The 20264-nt window shown below is 37.7% G+C and overlaps 1 protein-coding gene across 7 annotated transcripts in view; it reads right to left on the bottom strand.

Annotated features, from left to right (window-relative positions):
• The window catches only part of KIAA0825, a 405355-nt gene that overhangs the window by 205366 nt on the left and 179725 nt on the right, over positions 1–20264 (bottom strand). For all 7 annotated transcript variants that reach the window (XM_082723954.1, XM_082723960.1, XM_082723959.1 and 4 more), the window contains 5 exons: positions 18410–18634; positions 10703–11111; positions 6474–6633; positions 1974–2132; positions 74–168 (listed from right to left, as the gene is read on the bottom strand). In XM_082723954.1, the coding sequence (XP_082580080.1) occupies positions 74–168; positions 1974–2132; positions 6474–6633; positions 10703–11111; positions 18410–18634 (1048 nt within the window). The remainder of the gene's footprint in view (positions 1–73; positions 169–1973; positions 2133–6473; positions 6634–10702; positions 11112–18409; positions 18635–20264) is intronic.

The following is a 20264-nucleotide window of genomic DNA, read 5'->3' as shown; positions in this document are numbered from 1 at the left end:
ATATATATATATATATATATATATATATACCTTTTTCTCCCAACCAGATCCCCCAAATCACAAATCTCATTACCTGTTTTTGAGCAGTACACTGAAGGTCATCTTATCCAGTCCCAGATAATTTGGCAGCAAGTTTGACCAATTCCAGTTCCATTTTGTGATGGCTGACTGTTGATAAATGAGAACACGCTATTGTTAGTTATTAATCAGAGTTAATATGATCAGTAAATTAAAGCTCCAGCTGTGATAGACTAACTAAGAAGGAGGGGGGTCCAGAACAAGGACTTAGACAGATAACATCAATCATGTCCACAGAAGAAGGTTTTTATTCCAATAAGACAGCAATTAATTTATAAATCCATTTGGGGATGTAGTCATTATTTATAAAAATATAAATCAATTTCTTGAGTCGTTATTCTTCCCAAGTGCTAATGGCATTTGCCCAACAAGTTTCCCTGAGAGGGTGACTCTTTGAGAAAAAAAGTGAAATAACTGGCAACTTTTTCATCTATCGAGTGATAGTTTTTATTCTTTAGCACCCAGAAATTTGATGAAAAAAAGACTTAGAAGTGCTATGACTCAAAGTACAAGACACCGCTTAATTAGAGTGTGAAAATAATGCTATTTTTGGTTAAGAAAATAATTTAAAGGGGAAATTAGAACAACCTGTAAATGTAAATAACATTCTCTTTTCTCATTTAGTAGGTAATTTCACAACAGAGTAAGGAGAAAAATTGCTGTGAAAGATAATCTCATAATTCACAACAGAATAAAACATGCCATTTATTTAAACACAGTGAGGCTAATTTAACAGCTACAATGATTATTTATGGTTTGGAGCACTCTAATGCACAACATAGAGGAGCAGCCAACATACTCAAACTTACACAATATATTTGGTTTTCAAGTATTATAGATGCTTGCATTCCTTAAAACTAAACAGTTTTGATAATAAGAGTCCAGGCCAATGTTTAAAATCCTCTAAGAACTATGCCCTGTCACCTGCTGATTAATGGAGCACCACAATCCTGTCATAGAGCAGGAGAATTCTGCCCCAGGTTGTCAGCATTGAAGGTCTTATTCTACTACAGTATTGATGAATGTAGACTAGGGTTGTAACAGGCATGGCAAAAATATTATCTGCATCCCAAATTAGGCCATTGTTTTAATTCTTATTTTCCTCGGAGCTCTAGGTCAAGCAATCCTTCTCTTCTGCCCTGTTGGTTGGAAGAGTCTGTCAGGAGACTTTTCCCTTTTTTATTCACAAAGAGAATAAACAAAGCAAAAACAACTTTAGATTTCAAATGCTTTGGCTTTAATTTGACCTTTTTAATGTAATGATTGAAGTAGGTAGCTTAAACAACTGCATATTCTGACATTAAAAACGTGCGGTATTTATTACATTACCTTTATTCCAAATATCCAGACTTTAAGATCATTTGCAAATTAATTTGAAATGCAGGAATATGTTTAGAATTATAAAAAGGGAAATCTATCTCATGCCACTTAAAATAGGAGCTCGAGGCTTTATTTATAATTAGTTGTAAACTCTTATTATTTCTCTGATAAGTTAGATAAATTCATAAAAATTGCAAGGCGTTGAGTGGGTGGATTGGGGATGGGGGTGAGCAGCAAGGGAGGAGACCATTACGAAATGCCTGCTTTTTCAGGCCTTTTCTAGACACAGCCAAACAGATGTTCCCTCTGCCCATGGTGAACTGACCTGGTCAAAAGTTAAATTATACAGACCAAACATATGAATCAGTTTGACAAAGAGAAAGAAGATAAAATAACTTTTCCAAAGTCAATTCATGCAGACCACATAAATAAAGACCACATAAATAAACAAGGCCCTTTGCTTCCCGGGGGTGGGGGGGGGGAGCTTATAAATACTCAAACACAAAGCACTTTTTTCTTTTATGTGGAAAAAAAAAACCCACACGTTTAAGTTAACTTTACTATTTTCCACATACCTGATCTAGCATGTTTTCACTAAATGCCTTGTACACCTGGAAAGGGTTAAAGGCAGAAGGCTGATCTTCCACACTCCTCAAGGTCGTCTTTAAAGGTCTGATGGGTAACGGCTTTTCCTCTGAACCATTCATAGAAAACAGCTGTTCTTTTAAATATTCCTTCAAGGGGAAAAAAAAATTACAAGTCGTGATAGTGGGAAGCATATATTCTCTTTAAAAATACACTGATCAATATCCAAATCTACCCTTTCAGCACATTTGCTCGATTACAGTATATTATTGCCTCAGGACAAAATACATTTTCAGAAGAAACATAGCAGAATACCAATCAGCATTGCAATAAACCCATCAAAAACAGGTTCACCTAATATACAGGATAGATCGGAAAATCATTTAACAAATTCTCACATAATGAATGTATGCTTGATATATCAGAATCTTTTAAACAGGCATTGTCTTCTTATGGGTTCACGCGTTAACATGTCTGGTTACCAAAACTTAACTCAGATGCATGATTCCTCACAGTACAAGACTGCTCGTTCATTCACTAAGCGCAGTTGTTACCTACTCTCTGCTCAGCAGAGTGCTAAGTACTTTGCTATTTCACTGCAATCTTCCTTTATGTAAATTAATTATAATTCAAACTTCTAAACTCTATTTCCATGCTGTGGACTGAAAAAATATCAAGGTTCAAATGAAGCTCAATGTATGTAATTCTAATCCCCCAACTGCCAGTGGCAGCCTGGGCAAAAAAGTCATTCTACTGCTTTATATTTCCTTTTCCATTCATAAGTAAAAAAGGTGAATGATCTTAATCTGTTATTAGACTCTTTCTGGAAGATGACCATTAAAATGACGTTAAGGTTCCTGTGTAAACCATCAAATACTATTAGTAAGTCATTTAAGAAATATAAAAATTCTCCAGTATGTCAAAATATAACTTTTTCTTCAAGAGTAGGACCAGAGAGAGAACATTAGAGCTGAAAAGAACTTCAGAGGTCATCTGGAAAACCCTTGCTACTTGAAGTCTGGCGCCCAGACCAGCCCAGTCAGCCTGGGAACTTGTTAGAAAAATAGAATCTCACCACCCCAGGAGACTGGCAGGCACGTGAAAGTTTTTGAGTAACTCTAGCCCACACCACATTCTGCAGTTGGCTCTGAAAGGTCACAGATGAGCCTGAGGTTACACAGGGGTGAGTGGTAGGATCTGAGTGAGGAGCCACGCCTTCCATCTTGGTGCACTGTGCTTTCTCCTCTACCTCTGTAATATAATTTCCTGAACAGAGAACGCCCACTGTACTCATCCAGGAAGGTAAATTTTAGATCCTAAAATCCTCAACATCAAAAGCAACCACTACTTAACTATGATAATCACTTCTTAAATTTGCTCATTGTGGACCACATCTCCTTAGATGAATTGTGTAGCATCATCCACACACAGAAAACTCCTAAGTATTATTAGATTAATAAAACCACCAGAAAAGAAGGTTATGTCTAGATTTAGATTTTTTTTTAAGATTTTATTTATTTGACAGAGAGAGATCACAAGTAGGCAGAGAGGCAGACAGAGAGAGAGGAGGAAGCAGGCTCCCTGCTGAGCAGAGAGCCCGATGTGGGGCTTGATCCCAGGAACCTGGGATCATGACCTCAACCGAAGGCAGCGGCCTTAACCCACTGAGCCACCCAGGTGCCCTAGATTTAGATTTTTATACAAAAATAAAATTTCTCTCCATTATGGTTTCTGAATGTAAAAATTTAAAAAGGAGTAAAAGATTCTAACAAGAACTGCTTTGTTTGCTAATAACAATCTGTTTCAACTGAGTTCCCCTTACACCGCTACATTTGGCTTTTTTGTTGTCGTTGCTCCACAATTCAAGAAAGATCAAGTGCTATGTTGCAAGTTGGGAACACAACGGTGTTTTCTCCCTTCTTAATTTCGCTGACCTTTCCACTATCTTGTCACTCTGGTCACCACCCCTTCTCAAAAACCTGATTTTTTGTGCTGTCGCTTTAACCGGATTTACTGCTAAGGTGATTTATTTCTTTAGAAAAGATACGTTCTTCTTTGAACATCCTTTCTTTCTTTTTTTTTTTTTTTTAAAGATTTTATTTATTTATTCGACAGAGAGAGAGATCACAAGTAGGCGGAGAGTCAGGCAAAGAGAGAGAGAGAGAGAAGCAGGCTCCCGCTGAGCAAAGAGCCCGATGCGAGGCTCGATCCCAGGACACTGAGATCATGACCTGAGCCGAAGGCAGCGGCTTAATCCACTGAGCCACCCAGGCGCCCCTGAACATCCTTTCTTAAACCCCCTCCCTGTGCAGTTACATGCGTATTTCCCTACCCGCCATTTCATGAGGTCCCATGACCTCAACTACCATCCTCAGCGAGGCCACCAGAATCTCTCAGCACGGCCTCCCTCGTCTTTGCCCGTGGCCGGGTTCTTCAACTACCCACCGGACTTCGATGCTCCGACATCCCCCCGTATCTCAAACACCCACACTCTTCAACCCCTTTCCTCGCGTAATTCGCTAGGACTCGGTGGCACACTCAATCGGCCCCTCGCCCAGGGCCTGCGCCTGTAAATGCCCGCGTATTTATGCTCCCGTTTTAAGCACATTCAGCAGGTCCCCTGAAAACGCCCAAGACTCACCCCCGCAAGCGACCACGCCTCCCGGCGCAACTGCGCCCCCAGCGTCACGGCGCTTCCGTGGAAACGGCGCTTCCGTGGAAACGCCGCGGCGAGGGCGACGCTGGGCGCCTAGTGCCGGCGTTGAGTTTGTCGCGGGCTACCGGCTCGGGCAGTCCCGGGGCAAAGGGCTCACTCCTTTGTCTGGTCCAGCCTCACCTCCCAGGAGGCCACTTCCTACCTCGCCGCCAGGCTTCTCCCCGCGCCCAGTCAGCAAGCATTTACCCGACGGGCCACGTGATAAGCAGTGCGGCCAACCGTAAAGGTACTCGGTGGTAGGGAAAGATCCTCGCTCGGAGCTCAGGGCCTCGGGGGTCCACAAACCCGGCCCGGAGCACAGCCTTTCGATTTCCTGACTAGAACAGGCGGCTGCCAGCCAGGAAATATCCCGGCTTAATTTTGCTTACTGGTGATCACTGATCTTTTTCACGTTAAGGGCTTTTAAGGAGTGGACTGGTCTATCAGGTTGGCAATCTCTCCCAGCCGTGACTGTTCTCAGAACTCCGGGAACGCCACGTTCCTAAAAATCTGAGGGTAATCCTCCTGCAACATCTGTTCCTCAGTAATCACCATGGTTACTTAAGCCCATCTGGGTGGCCATGTGGCCAAGCCAACGAAGGCCATGATTTCACAACGGTGGTCTTTCTCTTAGCCAAGGCCAGGAGCTCCTGAGATCCCCACATAGAAACCCTAAACGAATTATGAGGGACCGTTAGCAAAAAGGAATAGGTTGTGTTACTTGCTAAACAATTATATACTGCGCTCTAGTGCCTCAGGGACAGGGCCATTTCTCCTAACAGCAAATCCCTCACACCCTCTCAGGCGATCATTGAATGCACTATTACATCACCTGTTTATTGACTGGTTGATTAGCTCTAGGAAAGCCAAGAAACAAAATTTACTTGAGGTAACTTTCAGGTAAACGGTAGCCGAAAGAACATTTTATGTAACTGAGTTGTAAAATGCTATTGTAGGATTTAATTCACTCCTTGGAAATTTATCGTTTTTAAGGCCTACCCCAATGAGATAAAACACTGTAGCTTCCCATTACTCACACTTTAGAATTTTTAGTATTCTGAAAAATTACATTCGTGCGTTTGCAGCTAAAAAACATGATTCTAATTCACATTAGATGTCACGCTCTAATTCAGGTACAAATGCTCAAATTAAAAACCTGATGAAGTTAGTACACTTGTATTGTTCCAAGTCCACAGCTGAGATACCCGCTCTTTACATTTTTGCTCAAACGGCCAGAAACATGCAAGGTCAGAGGCTTAACCCAGCAGAGACGCATATAAGCATGACATCGGCCCTAACCAGTGCCCATGCATTAATGCATTTTCTTGGGTTAATCGAGCTGCGCCCTAATATGGTTCAATATTCTTCTCAAGTTTTCTCATTATGGAAGAAATCTACTCGTCACCTGACAAGTATGACGTCTGTAGGAGAAGTACCTCTCTCTCTCCGGAAAATTCATCATTTCACAAACAGCAGATCTTAACATCAGTTTAACAGTCACAAACACACAATTCCCAAACTCCAGGTCTAGTCTATACAATTCAGAACTGAACTGAGTTTATGAGCCGTGTTATTGTTTAAACCATATAAATAAAACCTACATTGTTTCGGTGAGGCTTCTGCTATACAAATGCAGAACAGCCGGGGCTGAATAGATTCTATTAATAATGCAATATTGAGTTTGGTATTGACTTTAAGAAGTATTATCACCTCCTTGACTAACCCTTAGCTGCCAGCAGACGCTGCCTCAGGCCAGTACACACCTAATTGCTCGGTAAAAAGGCCGTTTCCCTACCTCATTGAGCCGCATGATGTGATAAATTTGCTGCAGGTACTCGCTGCCACCTGGTTTGTGGCAGATATCCAGGACCATCATGTTTATTTTCTGCTCAGTCGGTTCAAGAGCACTTTCTCCTTCTTCTAAGGCTGTGCTTTTCTCTATTGTCATAAACGCACTAAGTACAAAGAAAGCATAGAAGTATCAGTGGTGAAGAATTGTAAAGATGGAAAATAATCAAAGAGATTGAGCGCGGAGAGTCGATGTAAATCTCATATTCAAAGCACCATAAAGACCGCTCAAATAGGTAAGCTTTCCCAAACCGCCCTGAGCATAGAAACAGAGCCGCAGAACTAAGCACCTGAAAGCATTTTAAAAAATTGAATCGTTTCTTTAAAACAGTTCTTTATTGCATTTTTACTCCTATCTATAAAACATTTTCCCATTACTGCAATTGTTGAAATTGCTATAATCATGGGATGAAAACAAAACATTTCTTTTTAAGAACATGTAAGAAATAATTTGTATTTTTTCTTTGAGGATAAAAAGTATCTTTGATGCCTGAAAGAGCTTTGGTATTATGTCTTTTGTAGATTCCTTTTTACACCTGTCTTTGGAACACATTAAAGACTAATTAAAGTGTCAAAAGGGGAAGCCTATTATGCTAAATAAAGGCTGGGCGCTCACTGGCAGCATGCTTACCACTGGATATTTTAAATTGGCCTTTTGACACTTGTTGACTTTAAAAATATATGGCCTCTCCCCTCGCACCACCCCCAACCTTGTTTTCTTCTTGGTAAGGATACCTAGCAAAAGCGACTACCCTGATTATTCTTCAGGAAAAGGGTCTATCATGGCCATCCTGGAATATGCAACTTGTATTTGTGAAACATTTCTTGTTATTAATAAAACATTATTCAGATAGTAACGTTGAATGACATAAATTTAAAAAAAACAAAACTCCAGACATACCAGTGCAAAAGAAATCATGATATTCAACGTACATGATATATATCCCATACCACTTTTCTTATTACATTGCTGTTAGGATCATGTTAGGCTTTGCAATCTAAGTATTCTTAAGAAAATGCATGGTTTTCCACTGTTCCGCAGACTAAATGAAATTTACTGTGGTGTAATCAGCTATATACTGTAGTTCATTACTGAGATTTTGCCATGATTATAAAATTAGTTCTGCTAAGAGTAAGTGCTGCTGACCTGAAGACTGAACCAAATGATACCCAGCTGCTGGACATTAACTTTTATATTGCTTCCACATGTAGCTTCAAAACATCTTTCTTAAAAAAAAAAAAAAAACTTTACAACTGTGTAAAGCTTGCAAAAAATAAAGTGAATCCTACTCTTAGAAGTATTCGTTAGCTACAGTAAATCTTCAAACAAACAAAAGAGGCCCTGTTGCAATAAAAGAAGTTTGTAAATATCTTTTTGAAGCTGCATACAGGTTGCAAGCAAATTTGTCAGGTTTTGTACAGGCTGACATTGAAAAAGTTAAGGCCCTCTGACGAAAGAGTGTCTCAGTGTCAGCCCCTGAATTGTATCCTTTCCTGTCCATCACTGTGCAGGTGAAGCAAATGATTGGATTCAGTCAATGCCATGATTAATGAGTTCCTCTCTGGATTTGGGACTGCCTATCAATCATGTCATTAGGGAGAATGTGCCCTGAAAGAGGCAGACCTTAGCCAAGGAATAACTGCATTAATCTTAATCTGTATATGCACCCAGCCAGCCAAGTCAGGGTCACCATGATGAAAAACAATAATCTTCAACTCGACAAATTACTTTGCAAAGACAGACATTTCTTTACTTTTGGGGCTGTGTGTTCTCCAGAATCTAAGTTGACTGTTTACAGCTTGAGTGTTACTACAAAGTGAAGGTTATTTTAATGAATAGTAATGCTTTCAGGCAGTATGCAAGACAAGCAGTGCTTAACAGCTGCCTGCCACCTTTCCACTACAGGTCTTTTCACAATTTCCTTAAAATCAAAGTTAAATCTGAATGCTAGTGAAAAGAAATCTACCTAAAGGATATTGTGTCGTTCCAAGATAATCATCAGGGGGAATTAAAATTTTGATTACCCTAACAGAACTATTTCAGTTTAAATGGTTACATTCCCAAACTTAAAACAATTATGGTAAAGCCAATGCAGCCCCTCACCTATACACAGACATCGGGGTTTAAAATACATTTTCCTTTATGGCATAGATCTAGAAACTAAATGATCATCGATTCGGGAAAACTATGCAGAGGGAGAAGTTCACTTATATAATAGATAATCAATCTGAAATCAGAATCAGTGCCCATTAAATCCTGGAAGAGATGACCTAATGTGAGTTAATAAGTCAAATCTACCGTTTCAGATACATATAAGAAATAACTTTAAATCTGAACTCTTATATATTTTCCAGAAACTGAGAAAGACATAGCATTGTGCTAATTACATACTCGTACACATTCAGGAACTTTGAGGACTGTAAAACATTTTTTTTTAATCAATATGTAAAATATTTTTAAAAGATCAGCAATTCTTCATTTTGGATGCATGTTGCAGCAGATAACTAATCAGTCAAATATAGCTAAACAAATCCCTATATAGTAGGTATCAGATGTGTTCGTGCTGTTTATAAAGAATTTAGATAAACTTTAAAGGAAAAATTTTATTAATTTTATTAAAATTTTATTAATGGATTCCCGTATGTGGCCCCAGGTGTATAGCAGAGACATGACTTTACACTGATCTTATTGATAGAGGGACCCCTAAATCAAAAGTATCATAAATTTAACTTTATAATCCACTATTTTTATTCTTTTTCCCCCCTCTCTTTTTGTAACCAAGGCTGAGGATATGACATCTGGCCTTAATCTTTCATTAATTGGTTTCAATAGCCGCCAGTTGGTATTGAATGCAAATGTAAAGATTAAGAAGGCTGTTTTTAGCATTACTAAGCATTTGCCTGACTGCTGTTGTTATTCCTACCCACAGGACACCCCAGAAGTAAATTTCTACAAGTCCCTATGACAGGACCAGGAAAATCACCATTACTGAGATTTTTCCATTTGGATTAATATGAAGTCTTACTGATTAATACAAACCAGAAACGAATATTCATTATCATAATACCAGTAAGTGCAATGTATTTTAACAAGAGTTTATAAATAATAAATGCTTACTAGTTCTAAGCTTGATGCTAAAAACTTTATGAATGTTATTTAGTTTTTCAAAACCACTCCCACCAGCTTGGTACCACCACTGAAAATGAGGTTTTGAGAGATTCCATAATTTGCCCAAGATGGCCTGCTCACAAGGGATTCATTTTTGGCCATCCGATTCCAAAGCCTGAGCTCTTTGTCACTACCACATACTAAGGAAAGTAACAACTTTTAGTCGTTTCAGGCAGAGAGTTAAAATAGTATCTGCTAGTGACATGAGGAGATTTTAAAAGAATGGGGGGACAGTGTGTGTGTGTGTGTGTGTGTGTGTGTGAGTGGTCTGAGAAAGGGCTGGCTTAGTGATCTGTAGGCCATATGAACTATAATTCCTTTATCAATATCATGCAGTTCAAAAGTGAAGACTAACTTTAAGACAGGGGTACTCTATGTACATATTTAAATTCATCAGGGACCCTTAAAAATCTTAGCAATACCACAAATCACTTAGTTCTTGGTGACAAACCTATGAGAAGGCTGACATTTTCATACAGAAACAGCTGGGTATGTTTATAGCTCGAGTGTGATATGCCCCAGTTGCCCTCTGGGATTCTTACATTACCAGATGAAAAATGTGTACCTTTTTGACAATCAGGTACACAGAAAGCAATAAAAAGCCTTTTATATCCATTAATTCCTTCTTAATTTAATCTCCATGGCCAATCCATTTACAAAATGCTCCAGGCTATCCACGAGATACCTGTTTGTGCACTGAAAAGGAATGAAACCAAATTCTCTCGGGTTTAACTACCACCCTTTTTATCAGAAACCTTAAGATGGTGACTAAACAGGTATAATGTTCCAGCATGTCAATGGGGTTCAAATTTTAATAAAACAAGGAATGTCTGATAATCCTGTTTTTAATGGGATATTTATCTTTTTCTGTATTCATCAAAGTTCCCATGAAGTTAATAAAACAACCACTGTTGCCTATCTCCCAGTCTTTTGTTGTTGTTTATTGGTGATTTTGTTATTGTGAATGTTATCTGATGAAATTCAGTGAGAGAAAAACATCGCCTTACCATTCGGTGCTCAGTTTCCTTGCTTTCACCAATTGGCTCTCAAGCCAGTTGGGTTTTTCCTGCTCGATGCTCTGTATGACCTTCTGGGTCATGCGATTAGGGCCACTTGTCTGCTTTCCCATGATGCTTTCCAAACACACACAGATTAAACCAAGTTTCTCTTTACTCCCTCTGTCAAGGGAGGCACCTGTTAAAAGTTCCACAGTGTTTCCATCCTCAAATATCCGACATATAATTACAATCAAGTTCCAGACAAGAAGGCTAGCTTTCTTCAATTCAACAAAGTTTTTTGACATTTTTCTCTCAGACAGAAAAAAGAAGTATTTAATTGGGGGAGACAAACATGCAATCACCGTAGGTAACTTGCTGATTACAATAGATACTGCCTGAGCAGCAAGCCTTGTGAAGCCTGGGGAAGAAAGGAAAGAAAAGGTATGATTAATATTAGCATTTGCATTCCGTCACTGTGTTGTTTTGAGTGTTGCATGGGGATGTCTAATTTTTGTGGAGAAAATTGTCGAGAAGAGCAAGTGCTTGACATATTCCGACAGAACTCCACTGGGGTCCCCTCCGGGGCTGCCTAAAATTCCTCAAATCTCAAACTCACTTTTTTCCCCCTTTCTCAAGAATGAAGATTAGAACGTTTAAAATTATTATTTTATTTACTAAGATTGCAGGTTTAAAGGGCTCAGGTGTCCTCTTAATTAACAAATGTATAGGCATTCCTGTTGGACCTCTTTGTGGCTTTTGGTACTTTCTTAAGCCTCCTTCTCCTTTGGAATCCATAACAGAATCATTCTAGATCTTGCTGTCTCTAGCTCCCCTTCTTCTACTTTTTAGCCCAAATGTCACCTCCTCAGATACTTTCACTCACCACCCCATCCAAAGCATCCCTCTATGCTCTCCCCATGCCAGGTCCCACTTCCTCTCCGTTATCTACTTTGTCACCTAATAATTACCTATTAAATTGTTAATGATCTGTCACCCTCCACTAGAACATAAGCTCTATGAAGACACTACTGTATCCCCAACATTTAGCACCTCATATATCAGCTATTCAATAAAGATTTGGTGAATGAATAAGCCAACAAACTGTTTCCCATGCTAGTTCTTAAATGCAGTTATTGTTAAGAAGTCCTTGCCTTTGAATGATGGTTTCACACACTCTCCCTTGCCTGGTGTCATTTCTCTGAAGGATATACTGATGCTCCCTCTCTAGATCAGGGTGTCTCAACTTTGGCACTCATGACATTTGGCCTGGATAATTCTTTGTTGGGAGGAGCTATCCTATGCACTACAAGATGGTTTAGCAGCATATCTGGAGTACACCCACTAGATGTCAAGTAACATTCTCCTCAGTGTGACCACCAAGAATGTCTCCAAGCACTGCCAAATGTCCCCTGGGAGCAAAATCTTTCCCCGTGGAGAACTACTCTTCTAGATGAGTCTTAGAATCTTCAGTCTTGGCCTTTCTCCAGGGTAACAATCCTATAACTACAGCTTCCTAAATTAATTGTTGTCCTCCCAAACTAGCTTGGCCTTGCTGACCCTCCCCTTCCCCCCTCTGTCCCCCCATCCCTTCAATTCTTCCTTCTTTTAAAATCTTTAAAGTAGTCTTGTTGATCTTTCATTCCAGAAACCACATTGATAAATCCTCCTTCCCCTTCATCTCTGACATACAGTTTCACCTCACTGTGAAACATGGCTACTGACCTATGGAAAACCCTCCTTACAAAAGGTACCTGGACTGCTGCATTGCTCTCCTAACTCATCTCCCTGCTCTGGACCATGCCCAGCCTCTCTCTTGTGTCATGAAGCCAAATTAACATACCATAAAGTGTGTTATCTAATTCTCAGCCATGGTTGTTTGAGCTGCTCCCACTGTTATGAGATCAGTCTCTGGAGTGTTGCTGTCAAAACATTCCACAGTCTGGCCTCAGCCAGTTTCTGTAAACCTTATCTTTATTTTTATCCTCGTTGCTTTTAGGCTTCTGCATATCTCATTACTCTCACATGAAATGCCCTCTGTTTCCATGGGTCACCCATTTTTTTCAACTCTTGGTTCAAAGTCCTCTCCTCCTACGAATTTATTTGAATGTCCTATCTGCATGACCACTTTGGTAATTAGGTCTGTAATAATGCCATGCTGTCACCTTTTGCATTATCATCTATTATCGTTTATGTTATTTATGTCTTCATGAGTTGTCTTTTCAAACAGACAAAAAGCTCCTCAAGAGCATGGAAAACCACCTCATCGATCTTTGATTATCCCACAAAGCCAGGCGCGGTGTTTTAAATCCACTATATACATAACAGCATTTGAAAAATTAAATTGAGTGACAAGCTAAAAGAAGGTAGCTTTGAGTTCTTCAATAAAACATTCTTTACTGCTTTTGCTAAACAAAAATACTAAAACAATGTGAAAGATTTTTCAAGATATTTGTGACATTTAAAGAAGTCACTCAGCTCTAAAAAATTACAAAGCTCTTGGAAAACATGTCTTGTCTGGTGACTCCACAGAAATTCATGACAACTTAAGAATCATGATAAAAATGAACTGGAACCATCTTCATAAGTCTGTTAAAGTGGGCCCAACATATATTTGAAAGATCTCATAAGATTATTGTGTTCAGTAAAATAATAGATTCGAGAACACCTAATTCAGTACTTGGTAAAGAATAGTTCCCTGATAAATGTTTTCTTTTTATCCAAATGAGTAAGCTTGAAATAGAGATAAAACAAATTAAGAAACTCCTTTGTGACCACTCTTCCCTGTGTTCTTAAATGATTTTAAATGTTTATTGTTCTTCACATGTTTGTGTCATTTATTCCCTATTCTACTCGCAGGTGTTGACTTAAAAGATTTTATCTTGTGTTCTGTTTATTCAAAAGAGAGTTTAACTGCAGATACCAAGGAAACATTTGACAATCTAAGAAGATATCAGATAAAGATTACCAATTCTCTTCACACCTGCACTTCTACTGATATTTTAGAAAATCTGAGGACTCCAGATACTCAGATCCCCATACCTTATTAAAGCTTAAGGCCGATTCCAATCAGAACCTTTAGACTAATGACAAATGAATAAACCCAAATCATAGGGATTCTGTGGGAGTCTGTGATGATGTTAACAATACTCCAGGAAGGGATCTTTTAAGAATGCCACACATTAATTCTTCTGTCCTTATTTAAATATTCTGGCTTCTATCTAAGGCATATATATGTTACATGTTAGAAGGGCCAATTTCAGAGCTGACAAAGTGTGAAAAAATGTATGTCTTAGGATGGATGCAATGTGATATGAATATTTATGTATTTATCATTTCTTTCTTCCTAGACAAGAACCACTGGTTGTTAATAATATATTTTGTGATTATAAAACATGCAGAAAGGAAATTTACAATGAATGAAGTAAAGACAAAATAATATCTTAAAGTCACTTTTAAAATGTTATTTATTAATGGTATAAGACGTCCATAATAATTTCTTGACTGAGGATAATGTCATTTAATATGCTTTATTATTTTTAAAATCTGGGCTTAACATTTTGATACAGTGATTCAAAGGGCAGGTTCTAAGTTTGGTTTGTTTCCCTACTTGATTTTACTGGCTCTCTTAGGTGAAAAATCTACTACATGAACCAACGTAGATCCACACTGTAACAAGTGTATCAATAACTGTGCTTGTGAAATCATGGCACTTGCTTTTCAATATCAATCATCAAATAGGCAAAAGCTGTTGGTGACATTGACTGCTAGATATTCATTAATCATAATGTCAATGGTTATTCTTGAAAACAAATAGAAAAATATTTCATTTTTGTATTTTTAAGAAACACATTCAGGAATCACTGAAACTCTTATTTGGAATATTTTCAGTTATGTTAGAAAATTCTATTTCTAGGTTCTGAAGTGTGTAGATAGGATATTTTTATTAGTGATACTGCTTTTTATAAAAATATTTCTGGTTTTTATAAAATGAACTATCTTAATAACTTAATACCATTTTGTATATTTGTATATTTGTATATTTGTATACCATTTTGTATATTTCTGCCATCAGTTTCTCTCCCAACAATCTGCATGGAAATGATATCATGAATACATTTTTTTCTCTTTCCTCTCCAGAATCCACTCATTTAAAATAATTACTCCAACAGTTCCCCCATAAAGCATTCTTTTCATTTATTTATTTATTTTTAAAAGATTTTATTTACTTATTTGACAGAGAGAGATCACAAGTAGGCAGAGAGAGAGAGGAGGAAGCAGGCTCTCCCCACTGAGTAGAGAGACCGATGCGGTGGCTTAGGGGGTGAAAGCCTCTGCCTTCGGCTCGGGTCCCGATCCCAGGATTCTGGGATCAAGCCCCGCATCGGGCTCTCTACTCAGTGGGGAGAGCCTGCTTCCTCCTCTCTCTCTCTGCCTACTTGTGATCTCTCTCTGTCAAATAAATAAATAATAAAATCTTAAAAATTAATAATATATTGGGGAGGCTAGCTGGCTGGCCTAATGCAACTCTTAATCTTGGTGTTGTAAGTTCCAGCCCTACAAAGGGTATTAGAGATTACTTAAAAATAAAAACTCAAAAACCTAAAATAAGTAAAAAGTAATATACAGCCACAAAAATTTCTCTGGTATATCTTTCATTTAATTGCTGTCAGTGAGGGATGCCTGGGTGGCTCAGTGAGATCAGCAGCTGCCTCCAGGTCAGGTCATGATTTCAGGGTCCTGGGATCAAGCTCCGCATCAGGCTCCCCGCTCGATGGGAGTCAGCTTCTCCCTCTGCCTGCTGTTCCCCTGCTTATGAGCTCTCTCTCTCTCTCTTTATTTATTTATTTAAATAAATAAAATCTTTAAAAGAAATTGCTGTCAATGAAACAAAACAACTACTTTGGGTATATCTGTTCTTTGAAACATAAGGGAGCAAATACCTAAGCAGAGCTGTAGCAAAAGCTTCTGAACTTTCATTCAACTCTTTGGTAAATCTCTTATATTGTATGATTTATTGTCATATTTATTTCCTTAAATCCTCACTATTTTCTATGTAACAGTATTTACTGACAAAGTAATACAAAAATGCATTTCAGTTTGTCACCAGAGTGTTTTCCGTGTTCTCTCATTTTCACCGTTTCAGGAAGGACAAATATTCCCTTAAGCTAGTGACTATTTGTCTTTTAATAAGTTAGAATCTAAAAAATAAAAACCAAAAAAACAAACCACCACCAAAAACAAAAAAATGACTCTAATCATTTATCATTGCTTAGACAAATACTGTAAAGTACTCCATTAACTATCACTTGACTTAAAACATCCTTGAAAACAATTACAGAAGTTTGTCTTCATGTTTTGGATACTTAGTTTTGAAATCTTTTGCTAATCAAGATGATTTCCAACCACCTTTAGCTAGTATCTCAAGGCACGATATGTACCTAAGAGGGATTCTTGTTTAACAATAATGATGGGAAGTCATATTTCAAATGGTTTTCCCATATATTTCCTTTTCTAAAGTCTTTTTTTTTAACCAAATCTGATCAGATCATCATCATTTTTACATTATAAATACAAAGAAAATAATGGAGGAAAGTGACTGCATAACCATTTTGCACACTCCAGGTGGATATGACAATAGGAGAATACCATGGTTCTCCATCTCTCTACCCTCTGTTAGACTGACAGTGTTCAACCTTTATCACCACCACCGTATGCAAAACAGAAAATATTTATAGGAAAGACATTAAGTCCCTTCCCTGTTCAATTGATATTTATTAAGTGAGTTACCACTATATGCCAAGCATTTCAGTTGAGGTTAACTATAAACTCTAAAGTAGATACCTCCTCTTGGTGCTCAAAGACTAGTAACTGGTTCTAAATGGGTGCAAACACCCCGGGGATGTACAAGATAATTATTTGATAAATGAGAAGAAAGGAAGAAATGAAACTTTACTAAAATTTCATATGAAGATTGTCACTGCAACTCTCCCTTGGTCTGTGAGGCCATTATGGGGAGGTGATGACCAGGAAAGCCTACTCTTTCATTAGCATATGCACATTTTTTGAACCTGAGGTTCTTTGAAAGATTATGGAAGAATTCTAGAACACCTGTAGAAAGCAAAATTTTTCATGAATGGAATGACTTGAAAGCCACAAACAAAATAGTGCTACTCATGCAATAAAAGTTAGCTATAGATTATGCCTCCTGTATTGCTCAAAATCTATGACATATCTAAAAGCTAGAATGGAGGAGAGATGGCAACAACTCAGACAAGGAAGAACTTAAGTAATGAAAAGCTGACATTTTCCAATTTCAATTAAATGGCTTTACTAGATTCAAAGGCAGTTTAATAGGGCTTGGACAGAATTAAAGTATTACTGTGAAAGGTCACAGATAGATAATTGATTTGAGTTGGTAATATAAGGTTGTTGGATAAAAGCCACATTAGTTAGGATCTCCATGGAGAAGAATGAAAGACTAGTCCCTTCGATTGACTTTAGTAGGTTCAGTTAGAATATTTTACCATTGAGTTTCCTTAAATTAATGAAAAATATTCTTCTTTAAAGATAAATACAAAGGAAAAAGTATTATTTTAAAAATCCTAAAGAAGATTCATTAACATGGTTACATAATATACATTCCAAGGAATCTTAACACAGAAACACATAGGTACAAAGAAACCGTGTAAGAGGAGAGGTCTTAATAAAATAAATGAGGGGCACTTGGGTGGTTCAGTCCATTGAGCATCTGACTCTTGGTTTCAGATCAGGCCATGATCTCAGGGTTCTGAAATCGAGCCCCAGGTCCCGCTCAGCAGGGAGTCTCCTTGAGGATTCTCTCCCTCCGCTCCACCTCCCCACTCTCTAAAATAAATAAATTAAATCTTTTTTTTTTAAGATTTTATTTAATTATTTGACAGAGAGTGAGAGAGCACAGCAAGAGAGGGAGAGGGAGGAGCAGGCTCACCCGTGAGCGGGGAGCCCAATTAGGGACTGGATCCCAGGTCCTAGGATCATCACCTGAGCTGAAGGCAGACGCTTAAGTAACTGAGTCACCCAGTGTCCCAATAAATAAATCTTTAAAAAAAATTAAAGAAAAGAGTAATGTGAACTGATGGTTCTAAAATATACTTAGAGGCATAGGCCCTAATAGGAACAATGCACTAGATTCAGAACTGTAGATATTGGGGGAAAATACTCTGTCAAAACATGTAGTCACTAAATGGGGTATTGTTTTTTTTTTACCTAAACGCTACACAAGTAGGTCTGTTAACAAGAGAAAAGAAAGTAGTAATTGGTGGCTGCAGTGGAAAAAACTTTGAGGAAGAATATTACATTGAACATCAGAGCAATATTCTTGAAAGTATAAATTTTAGATTACTTAGTAGATTTAAGGTTACTCACAATCATTGAATAATCCATGAATATAAATATTATCATAACATATCACAGAAAATTCTGATTTGGTAGTTAAAGATGATAACCATTTGAGTCATTTTCATTTCTAGTTTCCTTGGTCATAAGGCTCACAGTAAAAAAAAAAAAAAAAGAAAGAAAGAAAATTTATAGGTCCCAAATATATAGATACGGTGGAAAAGGGACTAATACAGCTTACAAATCTTAAAATTTTTAGAATTTTGAGTTCAAATCCTGGAAAATTGTCCTCACAGATATGTTTAAGAAAGAAAGAAAGAAAAGAAAGAAAGAGAAAGATACCTTTGCTTGATTCCTTCCTTTTAGCTTCTTGTGGAATATAATTCCATTCCTTGGGAATGCTCTCACGCAAACAATCAGGAACACTGTGCTTGTTGAAGTTGGTCTCATAGTTCCTCCCAGAGCTCATCACAAATATTATCTGCTGTACAATGTCCTTGACAGCATCGGTCAGTGCCAATCTCAAGCATCGGATGACCTCTAGCTCGGACTCCATGCACGTTGAGACTTTAAAATCAGACAGCATATTATAGTTAGCAGAACCTGGCAATATTTTGTGTGTTATTCAACTGGGAATTCAGTTTCTCAGTAATCTAATTCAAAGCTATAGAAAAGGAGAGCTTCTTTTAACCTTGAAATCAAATAATTAATAAGCAGTCCATAAACATTTGGGGAAAAAAGTTTCTTCTTAGTAATAAAGAAAACAGCAATTAAAATAACAGTGAATAACAATATCTGCTTGTGGTTTGGAACTCTAATGGTAGGAATATAAATGGTATGACCTTCTTAGATGACAACTTGGCAACAATATCAACACTTTAACATTTTACTTATCTGCTAACCCACTTAATTCTGTCTCTAGGACTTCACCCTAAGAAATTAATTATAATCATGTAAAAGATATAAAAGAAAATTGAAAATAATCTGAATGTCCAATAATTGGTTATTTGTTTAAATACCTACATCTACACAACAAACCCATATATTATTCACTAAAAAAATAAAGGCAGGTTAGGAAAAGCATGACATGCTATTTATTTTAAACATGCACACACACACACACACACACACACGCACGAGTTAAAGGATATACTCTACAACGTTAATAATGAGGTTCAGTGACAGATGGGATTTCAGATATTTTCCTCTTCCTTCCCTTTTTTCCGTTTACTTTTGCTTCTTTCATATCCTCCCTCCCTTCTGTCCTTTTGTCAGCCATTCTGCATTCTTTCTGATTATATATATTACCCACCATGACTATATATTACTTGTGTGATAAATGCAATAAAATTTTACTTGTTTTTTAATATGACAGCAAGTCTTGGGATAATTACTTGAATCAATACAGAAAAGTACTTATATGTTTTTTCCCTCAAATTTTGAGGTGATATTTCTTTCTTTTTCTTTTTTCTTCTTCTTCTTTTTTTTTTTTTTTAACTTTTACTTACTTAAATAATCTCTACACCCAAGTGGTGCTCAAATTCACAACACTGAGGTCAAGAGTTGCATGCTTTTGTGAGTCAGTCAAGTGCCCTGAGGTGATATTTCTCACATGACTCAATCCATTGTTAAAACCACCATCCTGCTGGGATGCCTGGGTGGCTCAGTCTGTTGAGGGACTCTTGATTTCAGCTCAGGTCCTAACCTTAGAGTCCTAGGATCAAGCCCCTGTGGAGGCCCCCCCCCCCCCCGGCACTGGGCTCTGTTCTTGGTGGAGAGTCAGCTCCAGGAGTCTCACAAAATACTCAGTGATGGTCCAGGTTTTGTAGAGAATAAATGGATACTTCACAGAAAAACTTTAATTTTTCTTACTCATAGCTCATTTAACAGAAAGTTTGAAATAATACCTATAAGTATTCACTTATGTGTATATCTTATACATAAGTGTACAAAAGTTGAGTCCCTCATGACTGCTGTAGGGTCTTAGTTCCAGAAAATATTTTAAGATCCAGAGAATATTTAATATTTACAAAGAAACAATTTAAACAAAGATCAAGGACACTTCACAAATTTGAATTTCTGATCCTTTGAAATACCCCACACAGTTTGGACTGTATTAATAAGTGTCATACCTGTTTTAAGAGACTTGTCTGACCTTGTGGAGAAGGGTTTGCTCAAAGTGTAGATGAAAAGAAGA

This window comes from Mustela nivalis, assembly GCF_964662115.1.
Source record: "Mustela nivalis genome assembly, chromosome: 3".
Taxonomy (NCBI): Eukaryota; Metazoa; Chordata; class Mammalia; order Carnivora; family Mustelidae; genus Mustela; species Mustela nivalis.
The sequence above is the reverse complement of the archived record's forward strand: the minus strand, read 5'-3'. Positions and strand labels throughout refer to the sequence as shown.